General features: G+C 29.7%; 2 protein-coding genes across 3 annotated transcripts in view; one reads left to right on the forward strand and one right to left on the reverse strand.

The window, feature by feature from the left end:
• Nucleotides 1–1,046: 1,046 nt before the first annotated feature.
• LOC111708340 (uncharacterized) lies at nt 1,047–9,418 on the reverse strand. Its single transcript, XM_023481674.1, has 9 exons — nt 9,137–9,418; nt 8,876–8,936; nt 8,097–8,200; nt 7,440–7,484; nt 6,569–6,631; nt 5,746–5,791; nt 5,280–5,377; nt 1,810–1,886; nt 1,047–1,614 (listed from the first exon to the last, which is right to left on the reverse strand). Exons 1-9 carry the CDS (start codon nt 9,160–9,162, stop codon nt 1,571–1,573), a joined length of 564 nt encoding a protein of 187 aa, XP_023337442.1. The 5' UTR covers nt 9,163–9,418; the 3' UTR covers nt 1,047–1,570.
• A 2,251-nt stretch (nt 9,419–11,669) lies between these two features.
• LOC111708341 (carboxypeptidase B) overlaps nt 11,670–16,560 on the forward strand; it is a 12,504-nt gene continuing 7,613 nt past the window's right edge. For both annotated transcript variants that reach the window (XM_023481676.1, XM_023481675.1), the window contains exons 1-6: nt 11,670–11,733; nt 12,519–12,613; nt 13,969–14,075; nt 15,088–15,150; nt 15,571–15,651; nt 15,958–16,021. In XM_023481676.1, the coding sequence (XP_023337444.1) occupies nt 12,547–12,613; nt 13,969–14,075; nt 15,088–15,150; nt 15,571–15,651; nt 15,958–16,021 (382 nt within the window). In that variant the 5' untranslated portion in view covers nt 11,670–11,733; nt 12,519–12,546. The remainder of the gene's footprint in view (nt 11,734–12,518; nt 12,614–13,968; nt 14,076–15,087; nt 15,151–15,570; nt 15,652–15,957; nt 16,022–16,560) is intronic.

A 16,560-nucleotide genomic window follows, 5' to 3' on the forward strand; every position in this document is an offset into this window, starting at 1 on the left:
CCCATTACTTATTTTTTCTAAATTAAAGATTCACTGTCTGTTTGTCTGTCTGTCTGTCTGTCTGTCTGTCTGTCTGTTTGTCTTTATATGTATTTATCTTTATATTTATCTATCTATATATCTATCTGCATATCCCTGACATCTATATATATATTATGAATATCTAATATTACTCTCTAGTTCCTTTCAGTCGCATTTTCTCCGAATAACTCAGTTTACATTTATTATATTCTTTTTTCTGTTGAAGATAATAATTTTTTCTTAAATCTATTTATACAACGTATTTTATACAATTAACATAAATTGAAGAAGGGGTGCATAAAAACTGGATTGAAAAAGCTAATACAACATAGGAAGACGATAAAAATAATTTTAAACTAATACAGAAATATTTTAGATTTATCAACTGAAACGATTTGCTGTGCGATTTTTCAGAAAGCTCCCCCCTCTCATCTTCTTACACACCCCTACTTGCTTTACATTTATTTGGCGTATTTTTACGCATGTTAACGCATTTTATTAAATTATGGTGATAAAAGACGACTTAAATTGAAGAAAAAAAATTATTTGTTTTTATGAATTATTAAACTAAACAAAGGATTTTCTAACCCCTATTTCTTTAAAACCCAATGTTGCAATCCATTAAAAATGAATAATAAAAAATAATCTAAGTTTAAAATATCAAAACTTTACAGCATCAGGTTGAAAAGATATAGCAATTAGAAAATTTCAGCTTGTGGCAAAGAATCAATTCATTTGCCTACTTTAATGAAATATTTATATTCTATTTTAACATAATATCGATTAAAAACTCGTCTTTGCATTTAAATACATTTGAGGAATCACAACTGGCATATGGAATGAAAATTTGAAAAATTAAAACTTTTTAATACAATATTTGAGATCAACAGTTTCGTGAATTTGTTTTAATTTTATCCAACTATCAAACTTAGATTATTTTTAATCTGAATTCTCCTTTGTAAATCTTCACCATAGTTTTGAATTATAAATAATTTTATCAAATTAAATCAAAATTCTTTTTTAAAAAAATGTTTAACTCCCCCCCAGCCATCTTCTTCTCCATGTTTATTAGTAAGATAAAACTATGATATTTGTTGATTTTAAAAATCCTAAATATTTAAGAAAAACAATCAAACACAATCAATTGTTACCAACTTCTCAAAGAAACTAGAAGTACAGTAAGCTTCATGAATTTAAATCTACAAGCATATAAATGTTTTAAAGGAACTGAGTTCTAGTCACAATTTTTGAGTTTCTCACCCCTACATCTTTGAAGCCCACTGTCATAGACCTTTGATATTTCAAACTATGGATTCTGTTAGATCCAATAAATTAAGTTTAAAATATCAAAGGTTTACACAATCAAGTTGCAAAGATATAGGGATTAGAAAATTTGGGTTTGTGACAAAAACTCAACTCCTTCGAATCCCCACCCAAAAATTCGCGTGAAAATGTAAATGAATGTTTACAAGTATATCATTATCAAAAAAATATAAAAGCTATGATCAAATAATATGATGATATACCCATGGTTAATTTTAGAGAAAAATCAAACTGATATTTTTCGTATCGCTTCTTCATAATTCGGAGGGTCTAAAATATAATGTTTTTTATTTTTATTATTATGAATATTATTATTATTATTATTGTTATTATCATTATAATTATCATTATCATTATTATTATTATTATTATTATTATTATTATTATTATTATTATTATTATTATTATTATTATTATTATTATTATTATTATTATTATTATTATTATTATTATCTATCTATCTACCTAATGCTAGATCTAGACTAGAGTATGAAGGGGGAAGAGTATCACAGTACTGTTCAGGTTTCACAACTTGAAACTCACTGAAAATTAAGAAAAGGAATTGAGTTCTGTCACAATTTAAAATTTCCTTATTCCTATATCTTTGCAGGTTAAAGTTGTAAACCTATGATTTTTCTAACTTAGATTATTTAATCTGACAGAAATTATAGTTTGAAATATCAAAGGTCTACAAAATCAAGTTGAAAATTTTCAGGGATTAGAAAATATGAGTTTAAGACAAAGACTCAATTCCTTTATTGTATAAAACTTGGATTGGACTTTAATGTTTTTTCCCTTTTTCATGTCTCTCATTTCTGTTCAAACTATTAAAGGGACTGTAACTTTGTAAGCGTAATTTTAAGTGACCAAATTATGCAAAGATGGTAATACCCTTGAAACCTTTTTACGATCAATAATATTAAAAATGTTGTCGTTTTTCTAGGTTTGAAATGAATTCTGACAATTCTGAAATGTTCTCCTTTCGTGAAGGGTTAAGTAATATTTCGCCTAGTTCAAGTTCGCCTGGTATATTTTCACCTATGTACATTTTCGCCTAGTACACTTTCGCCTACTCACTTTTTGCCTAGACTACATTTTGCCTAGATAACATTTTAGCTTAGACACAGTTTTCCTAGATAACATTTCGCTTAGATAACAGTTGGCCTAGATAACATTACAGGGTAATTTTCGCCTAGATAAATTCACTATTTTTTCTTCGAAAATGTCTAAAGTTTCTCTTTTTTCTAGAAAAATTTAATCAAAAAACAGAAAATGCATTATAACGGTAACAAAATTACTCTTAAAGGGAATATGCTCATGAGCCAGCATTTTTAGATATTCAGTTTTAGGCATTGTAGCCTCGTTTAATTTTCCACGCCTGGATTCAGGACTTCATGTCAATATCATTGTCAGAAGCTAACTAAATGATTTGCACCAAAAGAGTTGTGAAATTTAAAGTAAAAATTGCGTAATTTTTTGGTTCCAAGTATAATTTGAAGAAGAGATATTGGCGAAAACTACCCTCTAATATTATCTAGGCGAAATGTTATCTTGGCGAAATGTTATCTAGGCAAACTGTGTCTAGAAAAAATGTTATCTAGGCAAAATGTTGTTTAGACGAACTTGAACTAGGCGAAAGTGAACTAGGCGAACGTGTACTAGGCGAAAGTGTGCTAGGCAAACTTGTACTAGACGAAAGTGAACTAGGCGAACGTGTACTAGGCGAAAAATAAACGTGGTTACTAAATGGTTTTGTAAGGAATAAACGTGGTTACTAAATGGTTTTGTAAAAAAAACGTGGTACTAAATGGTTTTGTAAAAAATAAACGTGGTTACTAAATGGTTTTGTAAAACATAAACGAGGTTACTAAATGGTTTTGTAATGAATAAACGTGGTTACTAAATGGTTTTGTAAAACATAAACGTGGTACTAAATGGTTTTGTAAAAAAATATACTTGGTTACTAAATGGTTTTGTAAAACATAAACGTGGTTACAAAATGATTTTGTAAAAATTAAACGTGGTACTAAATGGTTTTGTAAAAAATAAACGTGGTACTAAATGGTTTTGTAAGGAACAAACGTGGTTACTAAATGGTTTTGTAAAAAATAAACGTGGTACTAAATGGTTTTGTAAAACATAAACGTGGTTACTAAATGGTTTTGTAAAAAATAAACGTGGTTACTAAATGGTTTTGTAAAAAATAAACATGGTTACTAAATGGTTTTGTAAAAAATAAACGTGATTACTAAATGGTTTTGTAAAAAATAAACGTGGTTACTAAATGGTTTTGTAAAAAATGAACGTGGTGCTAAATGGTTTTGTAAAAAATAAAAGTGGTTACTAAATGGTTTTGTAAAAAATTTACGTGGTACTAAATGGTTTTGTAAAAAATAAACGTGGTTACTAACTGTTTTTGTAAGGAATAAACGTGGTACTAAATGGTTTTGTGAAACATAAACGTGGTTACAAAATGATTTTGTAAAAAATAAACGTGGTACTAAATGGTTTTGTAAAAAATAAAAGTGGTTACTAAATGGTTTTGTAAAAAAATAAACTTGGTACTAAATGTTTTTTGTTAAAAATAAACGTGGTACTAAATGGTTTTGTAAAAATATAAACTTGGTTACTAAATGGTTTTGTTAAAAATTAACGAGGTACTAAATGGTTTTGTAAAAAAATAAACTTGGTACTAAATGGTTTTGCTGAAAATAAACGTGGTACTAAATGGTTTTGTAAAAAAATAAACTTGGTACTAAATGGTTTTGTTGAAAATAAACGTGGTACTAAATGGTTTTGTAAAAAAATAAACTTGGTACTAAATGGTTTTGTTAAAAATAAACGTGGTACTAAATGGTTTTGTAAACAAATAAACTTGGTACTGAATGGTTTTGTTAAAAATAAACGTGGTACTAAATGGTTTTGTAAAACATATATATACGTGGTACTAAATGGTTTTTAAAAAAATAAATGTTGTTACTAAATGGTTTTGTAAAAAATAAATGTTGTCACTAAATGGTTTTGTAAAAAACAAACTGAAGTAATTGATAACTCAAAAGCCACGTCTCATAGTGATCCTCTTTTCCTTAAGTATAAGATTCTAAAGATTAATGATCTGGTAGACTTTAACCAAGCTATATTTATGTATAAATATACACATAAACTTCTTCCTGCATCTTTTGAAAATATTTTTAAAAAGCTTGGAAACTTTGAAAGATCTCTTAACTATCAACTTGACATACTCAAAATATGCTCATTACAGTATTTACCATCAAGCTCTCTTCTTAAGATGTGGAATAACCTGCCTCTTGACTTAAAAAGAAGCAACTCTCTAAGTATATTTAAAAATAGACTACTAAATTCTCATTTTGAAAATTATAGGACAATGTGTTATAAACCGAATTGCTTTTCATGTAAAACTAATTAGATATGTTTTAATATGCTTTGATATTTGTTATGTATACATGTCAGAAAATTACTTTAAACTCTAGTTATTCGAATTAATGTCTAAACTATTTTGTATAAGATAAATTCGCACCCTGATCTCTAATCTTTCTTCTTAAATCTATTTAATTGAAATGTTTTGTTATTATTACTAAAATTAGGTGGAAAAAATAATCAAAACAGCCAAGAGCTATTTTCCACCTAATTGCTTTATACTTGTACTGTTAATATAATCATCAATTTTGTGATTGTAAACTCTATCTGTATACAGATACATTTATTTTAGCAATAAACTTTATCTTATCTTATCTTATCTTAGTAACCCTTTACCAAACCAGTGTTTGTTTATATACAGTGAGAACCATAAAAATAGGAAGACGACGTTTTTGCATTACTTTAGTGTTTTTGATGTTTTTAAAAAGTCAAGAGTTTTACTCATTAAATCAGTTTTTAAGTAAAATGGTTCTCAGTGCATTATATTTTAATTTTACCTTAGTAGGAAATCATTCCTAATTGTGATGATATCAGAGGAGGGTCCAGAGGAGGAAAGAAGACGACTTTCACGTGCACCTCCAGGTCTCATAGTCCTCTGCACAAAATACTCTTGGACATTGTCATTTTTTATAATAAAAAAATTTAATTCGAAAGAACTGTTGTTTTATTATCAAACGACTCCTTCATGGCCCATTTTTAGAAAAAAAAAGTTACAAAAAAACAAATACTTAATTGTACTTCATTAAAAGGACAATTAATTTTAAATATTTTTTAATTCTTTGTTCTGATATACTGTAATGAACTGAACTGCAACTTTAATATATGTATGTACATTGTACATGATATATCTGATGAATGTACATTGTACATGACATACCCAATGTATGAGCATTGTACATGATCACCTCATGTATATGCATTGTACATGATATACCTGATGTATGTACATTGTACATAACATACCTGAGCTAATTGTTCCCGAAGTCGAACTGTATTTTCTGCAGAATATCTAAACAGAAATATTTCTTGTGAACACATCTTTGCCTCGAAAATAAACATTCTCTGTTAAGGACTTCATGGGTTATGGACGGACAAACAAACAAACATTGAAACGGAGAAATATTAAAATAGAGATTACTATACTGGTATTAAAGTGAACATAGGAAAGACGACATTCTAACAATTCTAACATTTCTGATTCAGATTAACAGAAACCCAAATATTTTGTTTACAAAAAAGTTTCTAGGAGGAATATCAAGGTTTAAGTTTTTTTTTATATTCGTTGAAAAATACAGTAAGTAATTGTATACATTAATCCACAATAGTCGACAATTACATCAATACAATGAAGACGACTTTTTATTAATTATAATTTGATTCCTTACAAACATTTTCCCGTTTTGCTTTATATAGTCATTCAATATGTGTACTGTACAGCTTGTTCTAGCTGCTTAAAAGACGCCCTGTACTTGAAATGAGCTTGAATTTAAATTGTGTTAGGGTCAGTCACTGAAGATTTCACAATGGGTGGGACCCACAAAACTGTGAGTTAGGAAGACGACTGTTAGACTCAAGTAATAATTTTAAATTGTCTAATGAATAGAAAATACCCTAATTGTGCAGTGTTCACAGACTCATTTATATTAATAAATGATTTCAAGAAACTTTAAAAACTGTTTGCTTTCAACAACATCAAATGCACATATGATTAAATGTGGTCTTCCTATAGGAATATATTCCACAATTTTATGTGTCTCACTGTGCAAAATGTCGTCTTTGTATATACCTCTCATCTTCATAATCATCTGGCAGAGAAATCCATATCCTTAGAGCGGTTAACAGGGAAACACTAGAATACATAGGTTAATCATTCCTGACCCAAGGGTCACCAACAAAATATATGACTGAACAAATTATTGTAAATATCATTCATCAAGAATACTTTTTTTAATCTAAAATACATGATTAACCACGAAGAATATGAACCTTTGATGACGACTTAATTACTCTTTTGAAATAATATTAAGAATTATCTTAATACCATGCATCTATATATAAATTTGGCTTGTCTGTTTGTTTGTATCCAATAAACGTCAAAACGGCTGAANTGCATTTACTTAAAATGTTATAATAGCATGATTTTGAAATAATATTAAGAATTATCTTAATGCCATGCATTTACTTAAAATGTTATAATAGCATGATTTTGAAATAATATTAAGAATTATCTTAATGCCATGCATTTACTTAAAATGTTATAATAGCATGATTTTGAAATAATATTAAGAATTATCTTAATGCCATGCATTTACTTAAAATGTTATAATAGCATGATTTTGAAATAATATTAAGAATTATCTTAATGCCATGCATTTACTTAAAATGTTATAATAACATGATTTTGAAAGACAAGAAAACTGTTTACAGCTGAAGGGAATCTTGAATTATACAAAGACTGATTAGGTTCAGTAAAGTCGTCTCAAGTTATAACTTTGTGGATATCCCTGTAAGTAAATGTAAACTTACATTGTTACCTTGCTAAAATTTGGTCATGCATTTAAAAGTTAAAACTCCAAACTGACAATTAGAGTTAAAAGTGAATGCAAATTCCATATTTTTTTATTATTTCATGCAATTATTTCATTATTTCTTCTTACCTAAATGCTCCACAACACAGAGCAAGCTCTTTCGAATTTTTCTCTCTGTAAAAGAATCATGAATTATTCAAAAAGTAAGATGTTTTTAATATCTTAATTTTAAATGATAAAATGTTTTATCAAGCAGATTATAAGATACTATTTTGTATAAGATAAATTCGCACCCTGATCTAAGAGGAGGATGAATAATGGAGGATAATATTACCTAGAGCAAGGTCCAGGTAGAGGAGGATGAATAATGGAGCATAATATTACCTAGAACAAGGTCTAGGATGAGGAGGATGAATAATGGAGGATACTATTACCTAGAACAAGGTCCAGGTAGAGGAGGATGAATAATGGAGCATAATATTACCTAGAACAAGGTCTAGGTAGAGGAGGATGAATAATGGAGAATAATATTACCTAGAACAAGGTCCAGGTAGAGGAGGATGAATAATGGAGGATAATCTAGAACAAGGTCTAGGTAGAATAGGATGAATAATGGAGAATAACATTACCTAGAACAAGGTCTAGGTAGAGAAGGATGAAGAATGGAGGATAATATTACCTGAGGATAAGGTCTAGGTAGAGGAGGATGAAAAATGGAGAATGATATTACCTGAGGACAAGGTCTAGGTAGAGGAGGATGAAGAAGAGGACGGAGGATGATATTACCTGAGGACAAGGTCTAGGTAGAGGAGGATGAAGAAGAGGACGGAGGATGAGAACACGAACACGGTGAAGATGATCCAGAGAACCAGGATCTTTGTCGAGGAGGTCTAAACCAGGGTTAAATGGACAATGTACAAAATATGAAAAATACAATTTGAAATTGAATGTATGGTCAATTAAGGTTTTTTTTATTTTTTTAATTTATTCAATAATTGCATTTTTTGAATTGAGTTGATTTAAAAACGTTGGTCTATTGATTTTGATAAAGTACGTTAATGTAAATTGATGCATAGTTGATCTAGTGAATTTATATATAAAATTGACTTTGTGAATTAATTTGGAAAAATTAATGAAAAAAACTATCTATAGTAAATTTATTATTGATTATATAAATTGATTTAAAAAGTTAATCTTATGAATTGATTGAATAAATTGATTAAATAATTGATCTTGTGTAATTAATTGAATAAATTTATTGGAAAATTGATCTTGTTGAATTGATTGAATAAATTGATTTAAAAATTGCTCTTTTAAATTGATACAGAAAATTGATCTTGTGGAATTTATTGATAAAATTGATTTAGAAAATTTATCTTATGGATTGATTGAATAAATTGATTTTGAAGATTGATTTTGTGGAGATGATTGTATAAATTGATACAGAAAATTGATCTAGTGGAATTTATTGATAAAATTGATTTAGAAAATTTATCTCATGGATTGATTGAATAAATTGGTTTTAAAGATCGATCTTTTGAATTTGATTGAATAAATTGATTAACCTTGAAAGGTGAAAGTTTTCTTCTTCTTCTTCCATAATTAATCGGTCTTCGAGGTCCATTTCTAAATATTGAGCACTGCAAGTTATCTCAGAAAATGTCTTTTTGTTATTTTTATCATATGATGTTTAAAAAATGTTAACCCCCGGCACCCCCTTTATACCACACAAAATGAAAACAAAATTTATTATTACGCAATATCATCAAAAAGTAAACAATAAATTTTTCCAAACAAAATAAATTAATTGACAATAATTGTTATACCTGTTTAGAACAATAATGCCATGCATGAAAATGATTGAATCTAATGAAGCCCAATAGGTTTTAAACCATTTCTGCCAGCAGTTATAGCTGTATATCCTAGGTGTAAACTGTATTTATATACTATCTATCTATCTATGATTTTCTTCACTGTTCTCTCCAGTTTTCTTTCTCTCTCTCTCTCTTAACAATCAGCTTTCCAAACTTTCCCTGGACAAAGAAGGATTCAAATGTCGTCTTTTAAAATTAAAGTTTAAAATAGTGTTGCAAAATGAAAGAATCTGATTACTCGTCACAAACTTAACTTTTTAATCCTAATATCTTTAAAACTTATAATCAGATTGCAAAGATATAAGGATTTGAAGATAAGAGTCTCAGTNCGTGTCAGTTATATTGCAGTACATCTTGTTGAGCGTGTCAGTAATATTGAAGTAAATCTTGTTGAGCGTGTCAGTTATATTGAAGTACATCTTGTTCAGCGTGTCAGTTAAATTGAAGTACATCTTGTTCATCGTGTCAGTTATATTGCAGTACATCTTGTTGAGCATGTCAGTTATATTGAAGTATATCTTGTTGAGCGTGTCAGTTATATTGAAGTACATCTTGTTGAGCGTGTCAGTTATATTGAAGTACATCTTGTTTAGCGTATCAGTTATATTGCAGTACATCTTGTTGAGCGTGTCAGTTATATTGAAGTACATTTTGTTGAGCGTGTCAGTTATATTGAAATATGTATCTTATTCAGCGTGTCAGTTATATTGCAGTACATCTTGTTGAGCGTGTCAGTAATATTGAAGTATGTATCTTATTCAGCGTGTCAGTTATATTGCAGTACATCTTGTTGAGCGTGTCAGTTTCCGGATGTATGTATCAACGCCGGAAGGAAGAATAATAGGTAATTAAAAACTGGAAAATATAAAACAAAAAAATTAATTCATAATTATACATAAAATTAATCATATCCCATATTATCAAGGTTAATTAAATTCAATTATTTTATAAGCTTTTAATGATTACTTTTGTGTTCTCTTTTTTAATAGTAGGCTTTTAGGGCGCTTCGCGCCCATCTTTTATTTCAATTGGGAACATTTTCTCTGTGATAAACAAAAATGTCGTGGATTTTATAAAAAAAAATCTCGTGGATTTTCAAAATTTAATCAAAATCGAATTTTGTTGGAGGCTAATTTTTTATTTGGTCATCAATAAACCTTTCCTGTGACTGTGAGGTCCCACACAAAATTTGGGCCCGAACGGTTTAGCTGTTTTTATGTTTATTGGAGCCAGGCATAGAGACAGACAAGCAAAATGTATTTATAGATTTTAATACTTGTGAAAGAAATAGTTAGGTTGATGTTTGACCTATCGAACAATCTGTAAGAATTGTCAAACACCAGTTTCCCCCTTATATTGGCTGAATATACAGGGTAGTTTTTTTAGTTTTTTTCTCATTTCATTAAGAAGTATTAAACAAATTTCCATGTGTTTTTTTTGTGAATTTTTATTTACCACGAAACATGACTGTTGGTGAAAAGTTAAAAAAATCTTCAGAACGTAATGAAAAAAAAACTCCCTGTATTGCTTTTGATTGCCTGAAGAAAACAGCTGTTGTTCATTCATATGCACAAATTTTTTTTTTCAAACAAATTTGATTTTTTGAAAATTAAAATCAAGCAGTTTTTAACCTTAAATTTTTTGACATTTAAAAAAGAGATTTGTCAGTATTGCACTAATCGAGGGTGAGTTAAATCCCTGAAAGGGAGAGACTGGCTAGGTAACGTACAGTGAAACCCTAATAACGGATACATCTGAAAAATTTATCAAATGTCGTCTTGACAATTTTTCAATGAGTTTTATACTATATTTCTTAAATTTCAGTATTTGCGAAAATAAATAAATAACCATGAATATGCGGGAACAGTTTTAAAGAGTTCCATATAATCATTTCACTAAAAAACTATATATCTGCAATATTCCATTATCAGAAAGTGAAGAATACGACATTTGATGAATTCTTTCGATGTATTCGTTATTAAGGGTTTCACTGTAGTTAAACTGAAACTATAGTTTTATAGAGAAAAAAATAATAATGATCTAAGCAGTAGACTAGTTTGTTGTATAGGAACACATTTTTATAAGAAATTTGTGAAGAAATTAATAGTATAGTCAATCATTTCTTTATCATCATTACATTGAATTATTTGTTCTTTGTAAATGTGTTTGCAGATTTCTTTAAATGTCTTAAAATGTCGTCTATGAAAATAAATTTAAGGAAATAGAATCCTGGGGTAAATTTCCCCCCTAGACCATTTAGAAAATTGATCTCTATTCTCCATGCCCATGGTTAGCGGAAAAATAATTAATGTTTATTTTATTTTCTCAACCTGATTCAAACTAACAAATTTTAAAAGAATTTGTGTTTTCCGTTCGGAACATTAAATGATTGTAAAAACTTTTCTTCTAAGGACACCTCCCCCCCACCCCTCCATTGGTTTAAAAAATATCCTATCTCTTTGTATTCACGTATATTTGACCCTGCCCTGTAATATAAAGCATGTGGAGAGCTAGTGAAAAGTATCAGTCGGATCTAGACCGAAGCAGAGGTTAGATTCAAACAATATTAACACAATTCAATTGATTTTCAAATGTACAAAATAATCCAATTTTTTAAATAATAATTTTGATTTTACACAAGTATGAGAAGAGCAAATTTATTCGGTTATATGTAAATGATTTTAACACATTTTTGTTCTTCTCAATTATACCTGTACAATAAGAGGAGTTATGATTTTTTAAACATTAAGATTTCAATCTTTCGTCCATTTTACTTTTGTTTGATGTGTTTTCAAATAGATGTACATTTCCTTTAAGGTTTAGTAATGTTAACATCAATTCAATTCTTATTAGCAAACCGAGGACACTCAACTACTGCTGGTTCAAATTTGAACCACTGGTTTAAAGTCAAAGAGTCAAGTTGGCGGTTCAAATTTGATTCAGCAGATAGGCAGCTCAGGGGCGAAACTCAAATTCATTAATTTCCGTGTCCCAAAACCCTCCTAAAGTACTACAGCGCTCATTGTGTGGTTCGATTTTTTTATTTTTGGACATTTTTAAAATCTCAAACACATTTATGATTGATTGACAGCAATACGAGGTCTGTGGCAGCCTGATATTATGATAGTTTACAGTTTGTTATTCGAAAATGTTTTTTAAAATTTGAAAATATCCGCAAATATAATAATCAACTATGTTGAAAGCGCATTACGTAAAATAGTGTTTTTGGGACATCCGGCTGTTTTATTAGAATAATTGTTCCAATATTATAATGCTTTAAAAAATCATTTGAATTAGAATTATAGGAATCAAGTTTTAATATCTTATTTATTAGTTTTGGGCTCTGAGGAATCAAGGTTTAGATGAACAGAAGTTTAGAAATGCTTTTCATCCTTTTTACAGCTATTACTGTACTGCAAACAGTCACAGGTACAGGGTGTCCCACGAAACATTACAGTATGCAAGACGACTTGAATGTCGTCTTGATTTTTGATATAATTTGCTGTGTTTATTTGTCAACCTAACTTAAGAAGTAAATTTCTAGAGAAAATAATCACAAAATTCCCCTAGTCCTGCCATTTCCAAAATGTGGTCTGCCTTTTTTGTGCTTTCAATATTGCCAGAGATATGAAGAATTTCGTTCAGATTTCGACAATTTTGCTTTTATATTTAACAAAATTGAAATCTGAACCAAACTCTTTATATCTCGGTAATATTGAAAGCACAAAAAACGCAGACCACTTTTTTGAAATGCCAGGGCTAGGAGAATTATGTGATAATTGTTTCAAGAATCATACATGTTAAAGTAGATAGAAGAATAAATGTCAAAAATCAATTCAAAGATCAAAGACGACTTTCAAGTCGTCTTGCCATTGTCATGTTTCGTGGGACACCCTGTATTATACATGATTTGGGATTGCATTGAACAAGAGTTTACACATCGTTTTTGAGATATCCTGCATTTTCTTTAAATAAATTCATTACTGATCATATCTTTGATTGGGCTTTGTTTTGCCCGTATTGGCATTTATTATTTAAGTGAGTTTATTATGCAAACAGAAAAAGAAAGAAGTTGTCAGGAAAACCAAGACAAAAAACGACAATGGCTGCCTAATTTTTTTTTCAAATGAACGATTAAAGAATATCGTCGTGTTCATAAATCGGACATACCACATACATTGAAAAAGTTTTTAATAATTGTATATGTTTCTGTCTAAAATTATACCAATTTTCCGATGAATATTCGTCCACTTTTTTTAAAGCTCAAGCTTTTTTTAAAACTTTTGGATTTATCAGCTTTCACTTTGTAATAATGGTGTCCCAAGGAATATTACAAAGGAAGACGAATTGGAGGTCGTTCTTGATCTTTAAAATAATTTCAAATAATTGGAGGCAATTATTCGTTTATTCGTAAACCTAATTTTAAAAGTAAATTTCTAAAGCTAAAGATCACATTTTACCAATATTTCCGAAATGTGGTCTACCATTTTTGGGATTTAAATAATACCGGAGATAGGAAGAATTTCATTCAGATTTCGACCATTATATGGCTTTAATAATAAAATTGAAATCTGATCGAAATTCTAAACATCTCCAGTAATATTGACACTACAAAAAAGGTTGACCACATTTTGGAAATACCAGGACAAGGTGAATATTGTGTTTATTGTTTCAAAAATCCTACATGTTAAAGTAGGTTAACAACTGAATGTCACAAATAAATCTAAACCTCAAAGACTATTTTTTCGTGGGACAGCCATGGTAGTTAAAATATTTGTTTATAGGTGTTGACATATTTGAGACTGAAAGAACATTGTACAATGGATTTTCCGTTCTCAGAACAGAGGACACAGATGAACCTCTTATAGAGGCCATACGATCCTCTACAGAGGTCAATCATTTGTTTTTAACTACGCGCACTGAAATCTAGAAAACTCTGAAGTTAGTCATCAAATTTTTAGAAAGCCTCGACTTTAAAGTATCGCAACGCCATGACCTTATTTACCTCACCAACACTCTTATACTTTTTTGTAGCCCTAGATATTTACATTTTTAAAATGCATGGCGCTTGCGTCTAGCCTTAGATTAAACGTAGTAATTGGAAAAATATTGATTTATGCGTGAGAGACTGCACATCTTGGTTTGCAACAATTAACCATTTTTAAAAAGGATTTTTTTTTTCTTGATAAAATATAGTTTAACCCAGAACTTCGGAGCCATCGCAAGAACTCATAAAATATCGTCTTCTAAACCTGCTGATATTGGAATTCTGCGTAAAATGTCGTCTTCTAAACCTGCTGATAATGGAATGCTGCATGTATTTAGTTTTTATATTGAATAATTATATGGAGCTCTGTAAAACTGTTCCAGTATATTTTATGGATATTTTTTTACAATTACTGAGATTTAGATATAATTGTCAACTAGGTGACATTTTATAAATTCTTTGGATGTCTCCGAAGTTCTGGACTAAACTGTTATAAAGAAAGACTCAAGCTTCCTAAAGAAGCGAAGTTTTTAAATAATTAATATAATCTTAAATCTTTGTAACAATTTACGGCATTTATTTGTTTACCTAATTTTACAAGTCTTGACATTACCAATACCAATGGTCTGCCATTTGTAAAATAACTGGATTTATTAAGAATTTTTTTCATATATTAATTAATTAAATAAAACTTTAATTGTCTAATTCTGAACGTATTCATTCATATTCTTCAAGTGATGAAAGCATAAAAAAGGCAGACCATAATGAATGTTTTTTGAAAAAAATGCTTCAAAAAAACAAGTTAAAAAATAATTGCTAATTTCCAATCCTTCTCTGAATTTTTCATAGATTCCGCTTCTTTCAGAATATCATTGAAAAGAAAAATAGAAAAAAAATATTATTGATATTATTAAAGGTATGGAAAGTGACTGTGGATAATGCAACATATCTCGACATTTTAGTCAAACCTGAACTTCAGGTTATTTGAAATTAAATTTATCCTCATCTTGAACTTAATCCTCTTGATCTTAATCCTAATCGTGATCTTAATCCTGATCTTGATCTTAACCCTGATCTTGATCTTAATCCTGATCTTGATCTTAATCCTGATCGTGATCTTAATCCTGATCGTGATCTTAATCCTAATCTTAATCTTAATCCTGATCTTGTTCTTAACCCTGATCTTGATCTTAATCCTGAACTTGATTTTAACCCTGATCTTGATCTTAATCCTGATCATAATCTTAATCCTAATCTTGATCTTAATCCTTATCTTAATCTTAATCCTGATCTTGTTCTTAACCCTGATCTTGATCTTAATCCTGAATTTGATCTTAATCCTGATCTTGATCTTAATCCTGATCTTGATCTTAATCCTTATCATAATTCTGATATTAAGAACATGATTGAACAATTGCTGAACTGTGCTAATATGTCCTACACTACGCTGATACAAGATCTCCAGAAAGCCATAGATTTGGTAACATTTTAATTAATAATTTTCAAGTGATTGAAATATTTATAAATATTTGAAATTTTTTTTTAAATGACTTTTAAAAATCACCGTATAGTTAACCAAATATCGGCCCAGAACTTCAATTGAATTTGAGACTACAGTCATGAGCGTCTACAGGGGCCGGGGGCAACAAGGGCCTTACCCCTCCCTTAGAACAGTGACAACTATGATTTCTACAGGGGTTCGGTCTACCTGGAATGTCATAAATGGGTTAGCCCTTGGAAAATACCTGTATTTTCGAATTGTTGATTTTAAACTGTCAATATTCAGGAGAATGAGGAAAGTGATGAGGTTGCTGTTGCTAGTTTTAAAACATCTTGTGCCACCACTTCAGGAACATTTTAAAATCTTTTTATTTTATCAAATAAAAATTAAATTTTAGCAGAGGGGGGCGATTAACAAACTCTTTCTTGACTCAAAGAAGTTCGTAGTAAGATTTCGATTCTACTGGAGACCACCGGAGGGATTTTATTTTCACTGGAGGGGTTTCAAAAAATGTTCTTCCTGGGGGATAATAATTCCACTGGAGTGATTCAGATGTCTTTCCTGGGTGGTTATAATTCCACTGGAGGGATTCAGTTATCCTTCCTATGGGTTTATAACTCCACTGGAGGGATTCAGTTATCCTTCCTAGGTGTTTATAACTCCACTGGAGGGATTAAGATATCCTTCCAAGGGGTTTATAATTCCACTGGAGGGGTTCAGATATCCTTCCTGGGGATTTATAATTCCACTGGAGGGACTCAGTTATCCTTCTTAGGGGTTTATAATTCCACTGGAGGGATTCAGATATCATTCTTAGAGGTTTATAACTCCACTGGAGGGATTCAGATATCCTTCCTAGGGGTTTATAATTCCACTGGAGGGATTCAG

The sequence above is a fragment of the Eurytemora carolleeae genome, unplaced genomic scaffold, assembly GCF_000591075.1.
Source record: "Eurytemora carolleeae unplaced genomic scaffold, Eaff_2.0 scaffold850, whole genome shotgun sequence".
In the NCBI taxonomy this organism is placed as follows: domain Eukaryota; kingdom Metazoa; phylum Arthropoda; class Copepoda; order Calanoida; family Temoridae; genus Eurytemora; species Eurytemora carolleeae.